At 41.1% G+C, this 15,745-nt stretch overlaps 1 protein-coding gene across 1 annotated transcript in view; it reads left to right on the top strand.

Moving 5' to 3' along the window:
* Positions 1-15,745, top strand: part of LOC138948007 (contactin-3-like) — a 62,755-nt gene that overhangs the window by 31,547 nt on the left and 15,463 nt on the right. The window contains exons 23-27 of the mRNA XM_070319535.1: positions 599-613; positions 8,083-8,195; positions 8,630-8,761; positions 9,484-9,624; positions 10,941-11,186. Of these exons, the coding sequence (XP_070175636.1) occupies positions 599-613; positions 8,083-8,195; positions 8,630-8,761; positions 9,484-9,624; positions 10,941-11,186 (647 nt within the window). The remainder of the gene's footprint in view (positions 1-598; positions 614-8,082; positions 8,196-8,629; positions 8,762-9,483; positions 9,625-10,940; positions 11,187-15,745) is intronic.

The raw sequence follows: 15,745 nt of genomic DNA, 5'->3' as shown, positions 1-15,745 counted from the left end.
GGATTTACAAGTGAATCAAATAAATGTATCATTGTGTCTATTTGCACGTTTTGATTGCTGAAAATTCTGCGGAGGGAATGTGCTGCTTTATTACCTTGTTTACTTAAATGATCTTGAGCTGTATCAAAATTTCCATTCTTGTTGAATATGACCCCTAAATATTTATATTGATCTGTTACTTTGATTACATCAGTTCCACATTTAAATATTGTGTGCATTTTTGGATTTATATGACAAAATACTATAATTTTTGTTTTTTCTATGTTAATTTTCAACCCCCACTGTAGGCAATAGTTATTTAGATAATCTAACTTATTTTGTAATCCTATTTTTGATTTTGAAAGAAGTACTAGATCATCTGCATACAGTAGACACGATATTTTTGTATTCTGGTTAATGTATGGCGAATCAACGTCAGGCATTCCATCTGTTATATCATTAATGAAAATATTAAAAAGAGTTGGGCTTAATGTATTTCCTTGATGTACTCCTTTTTTAACCAATACATCTGGTGAATATCCACCTTGCATTTGTGTGCATATCTTTGTATTAATATACATGTTTTTGATTATATTGTAGCATTTACCTCTTATGCCAGTTTTGTATATCTTAAGTAAAAGTGCATCATGCCAAACGTTATCAAAAGCTTTTTGAAAATCTACGAAACATCCATATAATCTACCATTTTTAGTATTGATAATATCGTCTACAATTTTCTTCAGAATGAATATTTGATCCATCGTTCGGTATCCTTTTCGAAACCCAGCTTGTTCTTTTATCAAAATATTCTTTTTTTCTAAAAAGTTGTTGATTCTTGAATTTATGATTTTACAAAACAATTTTCCCAAATTACTACTAAGAGTGATTCCTCTATAGTTACTCGGATTCATTGGATCTCCTTTTTTATGCAATGGTACACTTATTCCAGTCTTCCATTCTGTAGGATAGTTACCACTTGTAAGAATAATGTTGAATAGATTAACTAATATTTTAGTCATATGATCTAAACTTGCTTTTATAATTTCATTGGTTATTCTATCTTTTCCGGATGACTTCTTATTTTTCAACGTTTTACATTCTTTTTTTAATTCTTTCTCTGTTATGGGGTCATCTAAAATAGGTGTATAACAATGTGTATGCATCTTCTTTAATTCCTCATTTACTATGTATTTTCTTTCATCAGAAACTTTAGTTTCTGTTCCTATCAATTTCTCTAAATGATCAATCCATTTCATTGGATTGATTGCACATTTTTTAGTTGTATTGACTTCACCCATCGTCTTTAAATCTTTTAGAGTTTTCCACATAGCACTTGGATCGTTATTAAATTCGTCATTCAATTTCTTTACTAAATTATCTTTAAAAATCCTTTTCTTTTTCTTTAATATTGCTTTGTATTTTTTTCTTTTTGAGTAGTATTTCTGACATAAATTTACATCATAAGGGTATCTATTTAGAGCATTTAATAATGATTTTAATTCTCTCCTTTGTAAAAAACAGTCACTATCGAACCATTTTTTATGTTTTCTATTCTTTTTCGTAAAATTGCGGTTCTTGATTTTCTTGTTCAAGCATTTTTTTGCAGCCGTGTTTAGCATTGCTGTTATTTTGTCTGTTAAATTGTTAACACACTCGTCTGAGTAATATTTCTCTTCACATGTATGCATTGTTTCAATTTCGTCGTTTATGTTCTGAAGTAAATGTTTCATGTCTCGTGTGTCTAACTCCTGTTTGAATTTAACTTGTGAATTGCTGTCCCACTGATATATTATATCTTCTGCTTTTCCTTGGTTATTAATTGAACATTTATTATGTTTACAATTGATGTTAGGTTTAACATTGGCATTTTTGTTTTTGAACGGAATTCGAATTCTTAGTTCTAAAGGACAATGATCTGAATATACAGTTAAATCTTTTACTTTCATATGTATTACATCCTTGATTAGTTCCTGAGAACAAAGAAAATAGTCTACTACACTACAACCCTGGGGTGTATAACATGTGTATCGCCCACTTAAGTCTCCCAAGGACCTTCCATTAAGTATATACATGTTATTATTATGGCACAAATCTATCAACCTTCTACCTTGTTTTTGTATGACCTTATCTGAAGAATGTCTTTCATGTAGATAGTCAAAGCAATAAGTTGATGGCAAAGAATACCTAAGACTTTCGCTATCTAACTTTAGATAATCGATCAGTTCACCCGTTCTTGCATTGAAGTCTCCGCATAAGATCACGTTACCTTTGGGTATTAATTCATCTAAGTCATTCTCTAACTTGTCCCACAATTCCTCAGTAAAATCTTTTCCAAAGGATGACGATTCGGGCGGAATATATACACACCCTAAATAAATGTCGTGTTCTTTGTTATCCTTTTGAACTTTCAGCCAAATAATGTCACTGTTGCTTTTTTGTAGGATTTGGAAGTTTGAAGATATGTTTTCTCTTATGAATAAACTAATACCCCCAGAAGCACTGGTTGCATTTGTTCTTCTCTTTCTATAAAAGTGACGTTTTACAAATCCTGATAGAAATACTTCTTCGGCATGGTCCTCGTCCAGGTGCATCTCCTCCAGCATAATAATGTCATATCCACATAAAGATTTTATAACGTTATCATCCTGCAATTTGTTGGTTGTTTGTCCGTCGATTGTTTCTTTATACCCTTTTAGGTTCCACGACAAAACATTAATACTGAATGTACTACTATCAAACATGTATGGTTTGTATGAAAAGTTACCTTCGTCGTAACACTAACATTTTTGAAAGAATCGAATACGTTATTAACGAACAAAATATCTATCACGATATTATTAAAAGAAATATCTATCGCGTGGTCGTGGTTGTGGACTCCAGTTCCATGGTCTCATCATGTGAGGATGCATGAAGGCTGAATCTCTCTTTGGTGGACTATGATGATGTCCACTCCATCTTCCATTGCTCTCCCATGTTCTCTGTCTTCCCGTTTGCTGGTGTCGTCGTTCAAATGGCGGTGGGCGAGACTGGTGATGAAATTGGCGATGATAATGACCCGTATGTTGTTGGATTGGTCTGGCAGCTTGGTGTTCTGAGTGATGGTTTCCCTGCCTTTCCCACAAAATATGGTCAAGGTGTTGGCCAATGTTTCTTGCCAGGACTGCCGCGCCTTTCATCGTTGGATGTATTCCGTCTCTGTTCGACAGCGAATATACGTTTTCATGTGAGACAAAGGAAATTCCTGTCTCCGCCATGTCTGCTGCGCACACAGCATTGAATACCTCTCGTTGAGTGTTCAGATCCATTACGTTAGTTGGAATGATCTTACTCACGACAACTTTGGCTTCTTTGAATCGCTGTTTGGCTGCCTCCACACATTTGGTCATCATTTTTGCCGCTCTCTGACCTTTTTCTTTCTTGATGTCATTCACCCCGACATGAAACATAATTGCATCTGGAGTTTTGTGAATGTTCTCCACTGTTTCTTGGCAATCCTTGATGTTCACTACATGTTTTTTTACTATCTTCAGACCGTACGTTTTTTGCATTCGGCCTGGATCGACATGTTTCAATACACTGTCATGAATGAGGTAGACTGTTGGTAGAGAGTTTTCTTCCTCTCTGTGCTCTTGTCGTGACAGGTTTTCAAACACAACGTCTTCCTGATCTTCATCTGAATTGGACTCACTCGCTGTTGAATCAACAAAGTCAAAAGAATCTTCACGGCGATGTCTTTTCAACACGCTGATCGGGCTTTTGTTTTTCTTTTTTACACGAGGATTTCTTGATGACGTCAGATTGTTCGATGTTGTTGACGTCATTGCCTTTTCGGCTTCATGGTCTTTGTTTTCCATCTTCTCGTATGGCGATTTCGATGTTATACCTCTATTCCTGATGACGTCATTGGTTTTGTGCACGACTTTTCTGGTGTCATTTCGATGCTGATGTCATGGTTCATGCTTCCATTCTTTTGAGGTTGGCACGTGGTCTTTGGAACCTTCTGTTTTTTCTCATGTAGTTGTTCTTTTACGGATGTGCTGTACGTAAGGATATCTGAATACGTCGTTTGAGTTGTCACATCTTGTTGTCTCGTCTTGGGGTGTGTCGACAACATGTCAGTCAGTTCCTTGATCTCTTCTTTGTGACTTCTATTTGTCAGCTGGATTTGTTCGGCCAAGTTGAGAATCGCGTTCTCCATGTTCTGTATCATTCTCTTGCCCTCAGACTGTTCCAGTTTCAAGAGCTGCAACTCATGTAGCAGGATGACATTGTTGTTTTTAATCGCATGGTTGTTATCAAGAGATTCTTCTTCTTCGGTGAGGATTTCACTGACGTCCTCCACAATCTTTTCGTCCAACATCGCTTGTGCACAATCCTCGCAGGTGAACTTTCTCTGCGTTCTTACGAATAAGCACAGCTGATACACTGGTAACTTGGTGTGCATCCATGGAATCTTGCTTTTGCATGAAGAACATGTAAGTTTTCTTTGTTTAGATATTTCCTCAGTTTTTTCACCGTTGATCAGTGTTTTCACGAGTGTTTGATCATCCTCTTGACAATTCTGGAATCTTTGTTCTTGGGTTGTCAAGGGAATCGTGTCGTCATGTCCTTCAACCGTGGTTTCGCTTCGGTTTTCTGTTGTTTCATCTTGAAATTCATCCTCCTCACCTACTCTAGTTTCATCCTCTCCTTCAAAGTTCTGATGCTCATTTGAAGAACCTTTGAATATAACTGGATTCTCAATTCCAGCCTGCCGCATCGCGCATTTTGCTGCGGCCAACGACTGGTAACAACGATGAGTTGCCTTTGGGAATGCCGTCACTGATTTCGACGCCTCGTTCCATGTATCAAATATTCCAACAGTCCTTCCACTGCTTACAGCATAAAATCGCTTTTCTGATCTCTTCTTTTTCCTTGATCCTCTCGAACGACTCATTTTTTCACTTTTGAATCATCACTTCACAGGGGATGCGTCTGGCTTTCGCCATTTTAGAACCGGAAGTCCCTAAAATAAATACTGTGTGTGTGTGTGTGTGTGTGTGTGTGTGTGAGAGAGTGGTTTGTGTTTGTGTGTGTGTGTGTGTGTGTGTGTGTGTGTGTGTGTGTGTGTTTGGAACAGAAGTATCTACGTCGAGTAGTAATTTGTTACAAATACTGTATGTAAAATAAAGAAAACAATGTGCACCATTACTTGCACTATTTATGTAATCAGATACAATTACACAAAGAGAAGCAGTGTGGAGGTTTACATACACCTGAGGCGCGTTGCTTAGGCAGACCGTAACAGAACGGTTGCAAACGATTTCAAGGCAACGCATAGTTTTGTCGTATCGTTCGCTAATGCTCGCGAACGTTAGCATGCGCTCGGCACGAGTACCATTGTCTGGGGTCACTCAGTGAAGCGTAACAAAGGCGACCGCTCGCCGAGAATGGTCCAGGCAACGGGGGGTTTGTGCCGAGCATTCTGTAACGTACCTGAGAGGTGGCACGCCAGAAACAATTGCACTGTACTGAGCTTGCTGTTTGACTCTCTCTCTCTCTTTCTCTCTATCGCAGTCTCTCTCTCTGTCTCGCTCTCTCTGTCCCTCTGTGCCTGTCTCTCTGTCCACGTCTCTGTCTCTCTTTCTCTCTTTTTCTCATTCTTTCTTTCTTTCTCTTTCTTTTTACCTCTCTCTCTATATCTGTCTGTCTCTCTTTGTGTTCGTCTGTAGGTCTCTCTCTCGTATCTTTTTTGCTCTCTTTCTATCTCTTTCTCTCTCTCTTTCGCTCTCTTTTCCCTCCCTCCTCTCTCTCACACACACACACACACAAACACACACTCACACACATTCTTTATGTTCGTCTGTCTCTCTGTCTCCCCCTCTCTCTCTGTTTCTCTTTCTCTCTCCCCCTCTCTCTCTTTATCTCTCTCTGTCACTCTCTGTCACTCTCTCTCTCCCCCCCCACCCCCCCCCCACCCCCCCCCAACCTTCATATTTCCGTGCAATGAAGTGTGTGGGTGTATTTGCTTGTTTTCATGTGAGTGTGTGTGTGTGTGTGTGTGTCTGTGTGTGTGTGTGTGTGTGTGTGTGTGTGTGTGTGTGTGTGTGTGTGTGTGAGAGTGTGTGTGTGTGTGTGTGTGTGTGTGTGTGTGTGTGTGTGTGTGTGTGTGTGTGTGTGTGAGAATGTGTGTGTGTATGTGTGTGCTTGTGCATGTTTATTTGTGTTTGTGTATGTGTGTGTGTGTGTGTGTATATATATATTTGCATGAGCGCATGTGATTGTGTGTATGTGTGCGTCTGTGCGCGCGCGCTTGTGTTTGTGTGTGTGTGTGTCTGTGTGTTCGTGTGCGTGTGTGTAAGCTTTTTTGAGTGTGTGTGTGTGTGTGTGTGTGTGTGTGTGTGTGTGTGTGTGTGTGTGTCTGTGTGTGTGTGTGTGTGTGTCTTTCGCGTGTTTAGTTGTTTGACCTGTGGTTTTGTATTTGCTGCAAGGTCGCGTTATCTGCTTTTTTCACGAGATCGGACTTAAGATTGAAAAGGCTGACGTCCACAAAAAGTCAGAGGGAAAGAGCTCTCTCTCTCTCTCTCTCTCTCTCTCTCTCTCTCTCTCTCTTTCTCTCTTTCTCTCTCTCTCTCTCTTTCTCTCTCTCTCTTTCTCTCTCTCTCACACACACACATTCTGTATGTCTCTCTCTTTCCGTCTGTCTCCCCCCCTCTCGCTCTCTCTGTCTGTCTCTTTCTCTTTACTTCTCTCACTGTCGCTCTCCCCTGTCTCTCTCTCTGTCTCTCTCTCTGTCTCTCTCTTTCCTTTTTCTCTCTCTCTCTCCCCCCTTCCCCACCTTCATATTTCCGTGCAATGAAGTGTGTGGGTGTATGTGCTTGTTTGTGTGTGCGTATGTGAGTGGCTCTGTGTGAGTGTGTGTGTGTGTGTGTGTGTGTGTGTGTGTGTGTGTGTGTGTGTGTGTGTGTGTGTGTGTGTGTGTGTGTGTGTGGAAGGGCGAGAGGGGGCAAGAAAGAGGGGGGCCGGAGAGAGGGAGAGGGGGACGAGAGAGAGAGATAGAGAGCGAGAAAGAGAGAGAGAAAGGGATGGAGAGACAGACAGACGGACAGAGAGAGAAAGATAGAGACAGAGACACGGAGAGAGAGAGAGAGAGAGAGAGAGAGAGACGGAGAGAGAGAAAGAGAGAGACAGAGAGAAAGAGAGAGAGAGAGCGCACACGGGCTATTTACTCCTAAACCTTCACCTTTAATCAACCTTTATTGACTGACATGAATACCACAACACTTTTTCACGGAATCAACAAGAAATCCAACTGTGAATCTGACCACACACAAACAAAAAAAAGGAAAGCTCCTGCTTCTCCATGTGGGATACGAAACACACACACTCACACAGATCAATCAATCAATCAATGACGCTTGTATCGCGCATATTCCGTGGGTACAGTTCTAGGCGCTCTGCAGTGATGCCGTGTGAGATGAAATTTTATACAGCCAGTAGATTGCAGCCATTTCGGCGCATATTTACCTTTCACGGCCTAATATTCCAAGTCACACGGGTATAGGTAGACAATTATTAACTGCGCCTAAGCAATTTTGCCAGGAAAGACCCTTTTGTCAATCGTGGGATCTTTAACGTGCACACCCAATGTAGTGTACACGGGGGGAGGGTTCGGACACCGAAGAGAGTCTGCACACAAAGTTGACTCTGAAATAAATTTCCGCCGAACCTGGGATGGAACTCACGCTGACAGCGGCCAACTGAATACAAATCCAGCGCGCTACCAACTGAGCTATATCCCCGCCCAGATATCCTGAGGCCCAATGCTGTTCCAAGCACAAAGCGACTGTTTGCATGATCGCCCCCAATATGCCTGCATGGACTCGGCCGTCAGCGAAGAGACGGGTCCATTTAGTTGAAAGTAGGTAGAGAGGGTAGAACAGTTCGCCGCGAACATAGCGTTGCTTACAACATGAAAACTTTTTGTCTCTGCGCGAACAGATCGGTAGCTCTAAGCAACGCACCCCTGAACACACACACACACACATACACTACCAATATGTGAACACATCCATCAAATTAGTCTGCCAGATTCAACAATAAATATATTTCTGTTGATTTCAGAAACGTATTGGCGTGGTCGTGGTACGAAGTGCGTGTGGCTGCAGAGACCAGACTGGTGACACCAGGACGTGGACCTTTCTCCGCTGTTGTTCAGAGACGCACACTGCAGGCTGGTAAGTCTGGCTGCCTGGCTATTTGTCTGTTTCCATTTAAAACAATCAAAAAATTAAAATGTTAAAATGTTAAAAACCAGATTGAGCAAACAACACCTGTGCTAAGTCTTCATGTTTTTAATATTATTTGTCCATTCGTTTACTGTACAGTGGAACCCCCCTGTTGAGACCCCCATTTGAAGACTCCCCCCATTTGAAGACTCCCCCCATTTGAAGACTCCCCCCATTTGAAGACTCCCCCCATTTGAAGACTCCCTCCTTTTTAAGACCTGCTTTTCTCAGATATGTGGAGGTCTTTAAAGGGGTAGTTTCACTGTATGGCGAATAAGACACAAGTTAAGAAGGCACGATAGACAGTCATGTTATCTACACTCAAGAAAGTCTTCTCATTTGAGGTAACAACTAACTGATTCTGTACGTGCTTATTTTCACAGCTGCAGGGCCAGTACGCAGTGTATCATACAACGTTACAGCAACCTCCATTTTCCTGTCATGGTCACCCCCTCTGCAGCTAAACGGGCTTCTGAATGGTTATCGTGTGGACTACCACACCATTCCACTGGCAGGTATGTCTTCTGAATGGTTATCGTGTGGACTACCACACCATTCCACTGGCAGGTATGTCTTCTGAATGGTTATCGTGTGGACTACCACACCATTCCACTGGCAGGTATGTCTTCTGAATGGTTATCGTGTGGACTACCACACCATTCCACTGGCAGGTATGTCTTCTGAATGGTTATCGTGTGGACTACCACACCATTCCACTGGCAGGTATGTCTTCTTCTTTTGCATTGCCATAACCATGCTACCTTGTCAGTGTTGTAAAAGTGATGAAGTCTGCAGTTTTGGGGCCCGACCCCCCAGTTTCTCCTTCAGGTCCACGAATGTTCAAATAGTCGAAAAGATAGTCAGACCGTGTTTGTTCAGATTCCAGTTTCCATTTGCTGTGCAGCCTGTCATATTGGCAGGGATGTTGCTAGGATTTAATTCATTCAACAAATTTGTCGAAATAGCTATACTAGTTTTGCCATTTTCAAAAGTATAAGGCAGTTCTAGGCGTCACATACTTTCCCTGACCATGAAGAAAGTTCAGCAGATCTGTTAAAATGACAACAAAGTTTTGGTGATTTGAAAGCAGTTTTGCTGATGCCAAATGACATGCCTGCATCTACATGCGAATATTTGATGAAAAAGAAACGTTCAGCTTACCGAAACACATGCAACGTTCATCTGCCTGGCCAATCAGACATCATCATTACAACTTTATCACTTTATGCAATTCCAGACAGCGAGGAAGGAATCGTCATAGTGAACAAAACACAGGCGCAGTTGACCAACCTTCACCCAGATGTTCTGTACAACATCTCCATAGCAACGCTGAACGGAGCGGGCAGGGGTAACGCCACTGTTCTCAGAGTGCGCACAGGTATGTCAAAGCTGTTTGGTTTGAATTGATTGTTAGCATATTGATACCAGTGTTTGCATTCACCGGACATTTTCCTGTCTTTGACCAAAGCGTGGTCTGAAATACAGTGAAATCCCCTTTTGATACCTCAACAAATCTGAGAAAATAAGGTCTTAAAAAGGAGGGAGTCTTAAAATGGGGGTAAATTTACTGAAGTTATGAACAGAGAGTCTGCTAAAACTGGGTCTTAAAAGGGAGGAAGTCTTAAATTGGGGGGTCTTAAACGGGGGGTTCCACTGTTCTAGAAAAGAACTCATCAGCCGGTCTGTCTCTCCGGTGTCAATTGCATCTCTCAATTTTTGACTCACATGCGAAGCAAAAGTGAGTCTATGTACTCACCCGAGTCGTCCGGACGTCCGGACGTCCGTCCGTCCGTCCGGACGTCCGTCCGGAAAACTTTAACGTTGGATATTTCTTGGACACTATTCAGTCTATCAGTACCAAATTTGGCAAGATGGTGTATGATGACAAGGCCCCAAAAAACATACATAGCATCTTGACCTTGCTTCAAGGTCAAGGTCGCAGGGGCCATAAATGTTGCCTAAAAAACAGCTATTTTTCACATTTTTCACATTTTCTCTGAAGTTTTTGAGATTGAATACCTCACCTATATATGATATATAGGGCAAAGTAAGCCCCATCTTTTGATACCAGTTTGGTTTACCTTGCTTCAAGGTCAAGGTCACAGGAGCTCTTCAAAGTTGGATTGTATACATATTTTGAAGTGACCTTGACCCTGAACTATGGAAGATAACTGTTTCAAACTTAAAAATTATGTGGGGCACATGTTATGCTTTCATCATGAGACACATTTGGTCACATATGATCAAGGTCAAGGTCACTTTGACCCTTATGAAATGTGACCAAAATAAGGTAGTGAACCACTAAAAGTGACCATATCTCATGGTAGAAAGAGCCAATAAGCACCATTGTACTTCCTATGTCTTGAATTAACAGCTTTGTGTTGCATGACCTTGGATGACCTTGACCTTGGGTCAAGGTCACATGTATTTTGGTAGAAAAAATGTGTAAAGCATGTGAGTCATATGGGCTTTGCCCTTCTTGTTTCTTATCGATATGAAGTCATTCATGTCAGTGTTTCTGCTGTGAAGAGTTTTGAGGTGAGTTATTTGCCAGTTATTTCAAAGGTTCGAATATTGTGGAATCTATCCACCTTGGATGTATATGTCTTTTATTTGGCCAAACATGTTTTTTTTAATGTTTTTTTAAATAAAGTTGTTCGATGACATCATTTTTTTCTGGGTCTGTGTTCACAGCACCACTCCCATTACCTCCCACCACGGCCCAGCAGCAAGCCGACGAGGTGGAGGAGGCGGAGACCATGGGGATGGTGGAGGTGGGCAAAGAGCTGACAACAGCGGTCAACGAGACGTCCGGCTCCTCTCGCCAGCTGCCCGTCATCGTGGCTGGCTCGTTAACGGGTGTCGCAGTCCTCGTCATCATTCTTATCATCGTCCTTTGTCGCTGCTACCGATCCCGGCGTGACTCCAGAGCTAAATATTGTAAGTGTTTTGGCAAAATTTGCAGGTGTTATTAACAGAAAATCTAGAAAACTTGGGTAATAAAAGGGGGTTGGGATGGGTGCAGGGCCCTAGTGGATAAGATGACGGCCTCCCAATAGGAATGTCATGGGTTCAAATCCCGGCCACGCCTGGCGGGTTAAGGATGGAGATTTTTCCGATCTCCCAGGTCAACTTATGTGCAGACCTGCTAGTGCCTTATCTTCCTTCGTGTGTACACGCAAGCACAAGACCAAGTGTGCACAGAAAAGATCCTGTAATCCATGTCAGAATTTGTTAGTTTACAGAAACATGCAAATACCCAGCATGCATCCTCGTATGGCGTATGGCTGCCTAAATGGCAGAGTAAGAACGACTATACACTGTAAAAACCCACTCATGCAAAAACATGAGTGAACGTGGGAGTTTGAGCCCATGAACGGAGAAAAAGAAGAAAGGGGGTTCCCCTTCAGGGTGGTTTATCTCTGATCTCATGTGGTTACACAGATAAGAACTCATCATGATAGTGAATGCACATTGAGAAGAAAGATATTGTAGCATTCATTGTGTCACCAGAATTGTACGTAGAAATGTATATCTCATATATCATTGTTAACCCTTAGGCTGGTTGTCGCGACATATGTCGCGCTACTTTACCTATACTGTCACCTGGTTGTCACGACATATGTCGCGCTACTGGCTCAGTCTGTTTGGTCGGTTCTGATTACCTCCCATGGATGCGAAAACCTATATGACCGTTTTTCTTTATTTTTTTCTCTGTTAATTCACCAGTGGCTATGTAACATGTGTTACAGAATTGCACCAGTATAAGGGTTAAGATATCTCTTGTTGTGCTGTGAGCCTGTGTATATTCATTCTTATAAGCTCATTTGTTGCCGTAATATAATCATGCCCAAATTATAGACATCAGTAACACTAACAGTGATGCTTGCTTGAACTTGGCTCTTCTAAAGCGGAAGAGTCATGAATTTGACTAGTAGACGTTTTCTGCAAATAACTCTGTCAAGATTTTCAAGTGTACCCCCCGCGGGTTAGGGGGAAGAATTTACCCGATGCTCCCCTGCATGTCGTAAGAGGCGACTAACGGATTCTGTTTCTCCTTTTACCCTTGTTAAGTGTTTCTTGTATAGAATATAGTCAATTTTTGTAAAGATTTTAGTCAAGCAGTATGTAACTTGTAAGAAATGTTAAGTCCTTTGTACTGGAAACTTGCATTCTCCCAGTAAGGTAATATATTGTACTACGTTGCAAGCCCCTGGAGCAAATTTTTGATTAGTGCTTTTGTGAACAAGAAACAATATTGACAAGTGGCTCTATCCCATCACCCCCCTTCCCTCCATTGCGATATAACCTTGAACGGTTGAAAACGACGTTAAACACCAAATAAAGAGAGAAAGAAATTTTCAAGTGTCGTGTTGCGCCCCGCTTTTCTTGTACATACATGAAGCACGTGGTCGAACGAATACTATGTATATGTTATGAAGTGTCCGCTCTATAAGACCCCAGTTGTTGTTTTTTTAAATGCACGTCAGAGGTTTACGACAGACCTGTGCACATCTACGGTTTCTCCATAATTTCTCCGATTTTTATATGCAGAATTACTCCCCAAACATTTTTTTAAACTTTTTTCCTGTTTTAAGATGTTTTGACCAATTAGTTGGCCGTTTCGCTGAAAAGACGTTTTCCGATTTACCGTGTTCTCAGCATTGAGTCTTCGTTCAAGATTAGACTTAGTTCGTCCAGCGTCTGCGTGGCAACTTGTGATTGAAGTGAAACATGGAAAAGAAAAAAAGAGTGCGAGATTCAGATAGTGAAGAGGAGACACCAGCTCTGTCCCCAAAGAAGAAGAAAACGGCACAACAGTGCTGGCAGTCCAGTTATTCTCAAGACAACCTTCAGATCGTAAAATCCAGCAAAGGAGACCAATACGTAATTCCCTTTCTACTGCGTCATAGTGTTTCAGTTTGTGTGCTTTGTGAGCAGGATTATGTCTTGAACTGTCGTTACAGCTTACTACTGAACCATTTTAAAAACTACTGAAATTTGGTTTGTTTACTACTGGTGAGCGTTTTGAGTGTGCACAGGTCTGTTACGATCTATTGTGGCAATGATCGCTTCCCCTGAGTAATAGTCGACAATGTGTTTTGCCTGAGGTCAAAGTCACAGAAGCTTGGGAAAACGGGGCGCAACTGCAGATCTTGACAGAGTTATTTCCAAACATTGTCTGTTGATTAACGTGTGACTGTGCGAGAAAAAGGGCTCACCACACAACCCAAGTGTAGGACAGGTGAGACTTGCACTCGTTAGCTTTAACCTTCACCGTGCTTCCTGGGTGGTGGACGACCCAGAGCGTCACAAAAATGTCTGTATCTCTGAAACTATTGAAAGTTTTTTTATTGAGACAATGACATATTTTGAAATGGGCATTCCGGATGATGTTGGTCGTGGGCGACCCATTTGCAATTAAAGAAGGATTTTACAATGTTTATCCCTATTTGGATGGCGTGGGTCGTGTAAGACTCATACTCTGCAAAGAGGCAGTAAACTGTGTATCCCTATTGGGGTAGTGTGGGTCATGTACAACCCATACTTTTTAAGTTGAATGCTTCTTCTAAAGTATAGATCGTACACGACCCACATCCTCCGGACTGTGTACTAGTCCAAAGCGTGATCCAGTGAAGGTTGAAACATCTTCCTTTGTGCAGACGTTCTGACACAGACTCAAGGCAGCAGCTTTATAAACTCAAAGAAGTAATTGAAGCTATACTTATACAATAAGCTTATGTTTATCATTCTTTGGTCTCCTTCAATCAGTCTTTTCATGCTTAACTTTCAATGAAAAAAACAAGAACAGTTAGTTTATGAAACATTCAGTCTTAAGACGGATCAGAACATATTTTTGGATAAATGTTTTGTTTATTCAATGATGAAAAATTCCATAAACTAACTATTGTTTTTTGTTGGGTTTTGGAATATAAGTAATCTATGTGTTTCCATGGTGGTTTATTTTTTAACTTAGTCTTTGTGAAGTCGGGGTGATGTCGAATCATTTACGTGTTCATGTATTCATGCCTCATCTTTCATGTATTGTGCTAATCTCTTTCAGCCTATCATGCCTACTTTAATAGAGGATATGGTAACGGCGAAGAGGTACTGACCGTTAGGCTGTAGAGGGAGTTACAGATTTAGCTCTCTGTGTTGCCTCTCTGCAGGGTTACACACACGTGTACGTTTTTCTCTGCCACACATTTTCCTCATTTTCATCACACTGTCTTTCCACAAAGTATTGCGGCTGTTTATGTCAGCAAAGTTTTGCTATTGGTTGATTTCCGGGCATGCAGAAATAAGAAAGAGACGTGTTTGAGACATGCCCTCTGGCTGGTGACTGGCCTGTAATGTCACGTCGGGAAATCTCCAGCGAGAGGGTGTGTCTCAAACACGTGAACGGGAACCATATCTGAGAAAAGCAAGGGTACTCACTCTTTCACAACCGATACGAACCCGACAGAGTTATTTCTGGAATTCAGCTATTGCCTAATTACCGCAGGTTGTTTGGCCACATCCCACCCAAAGAAATCAAAAGTTTTTGTTAGATTTTTGTAGTTATGCCATGTTTTGGTAACTAGGAGTTATCCCACACTATTATCTGGCCTACCATTGACTTCCGATGCAGAGCGATCTTAATTCAATTCAAAGTTTGAGGAATCTAACAGATTTCAGTATAAGTCTGAGCTGACCTTTAAATTTTATTTGAAGAGGTAAAAATCTTTTTGTTTTATTAAAAAGATTTTTTTTTTTTTAAAGCGGAGATTAAAAGCGATGACTGGAACATGTCACATCCCATCAGTAGAACAAAACTGCAAATGCTTTTGAAGAAAATTAAAAGAAAAATCAGAATTTCAGAAAATCAAATTCAGATGTGGGAACACAGGTGGGTACAGATGGCTGATGTTCTTTGTGGACTGACAGATCATTTTCGTATGCATCTTTTCTTTTAGCAAACATTATTTTCATTTCATTTTCATGCCTTTCTTCTCATAGCAGGTCGATAGGACAGTCTTTGACACTGATGTTTTGTTTTGGGTTTATGCAGTGTTACGTTTATTTATAACACTGGACGTGTCTTGCCCCACCACCCACCCCCCCCCCCCCCCTCCCCGCCATTCTTTTCCTGTCTTCTCTGCTAGCTTATATTCATTTTGGAGTTTTCTTTTAGGTGACATGATTTTGGATTTGAAATGGTGCCTGGTTCTTTTTTGTTTGCATTTTTCATTTTAAATGTAGTTGTGTGCCACTCACAAACTTTTGTTTTCGTTTCAGATTATGATTTGGGTTTTGGGGGGAGCTTTTTTCTCAAACATTTATGTTTTTAATTGGATGAGTGACATTTTACTTATCATTAGTTGATTTTGTGGTTGTGACGACCAAGTGAGGCAAAGTGCTAATGAGAAGATATTAGAATGTAAGGGAAGTAATTGATTTAAGTATAGACTGAACAGTATGTGAGAGTTACGCGGAACCAGTCTCCTGGCACCTGAGAG

Source organism: Littorina saxatilis, linkage group LG15 (assembly GCF_037325665.1).
Source record: "Littorina saxatilis isolate snail1 linkage group LG15, US_GU_Lsax_2.0, whole genome shotgun sequence".
Classification (NCBI taxonomy): Eukaryota; Metazoa; Mollusca; class Gastropoda; order Littorinimorpha; family Littorinidae; genus Littorina; species Littorina saxatilis.
This window is presented reverse-complemented; position numbering and strand designations above follow the sequence as displayed.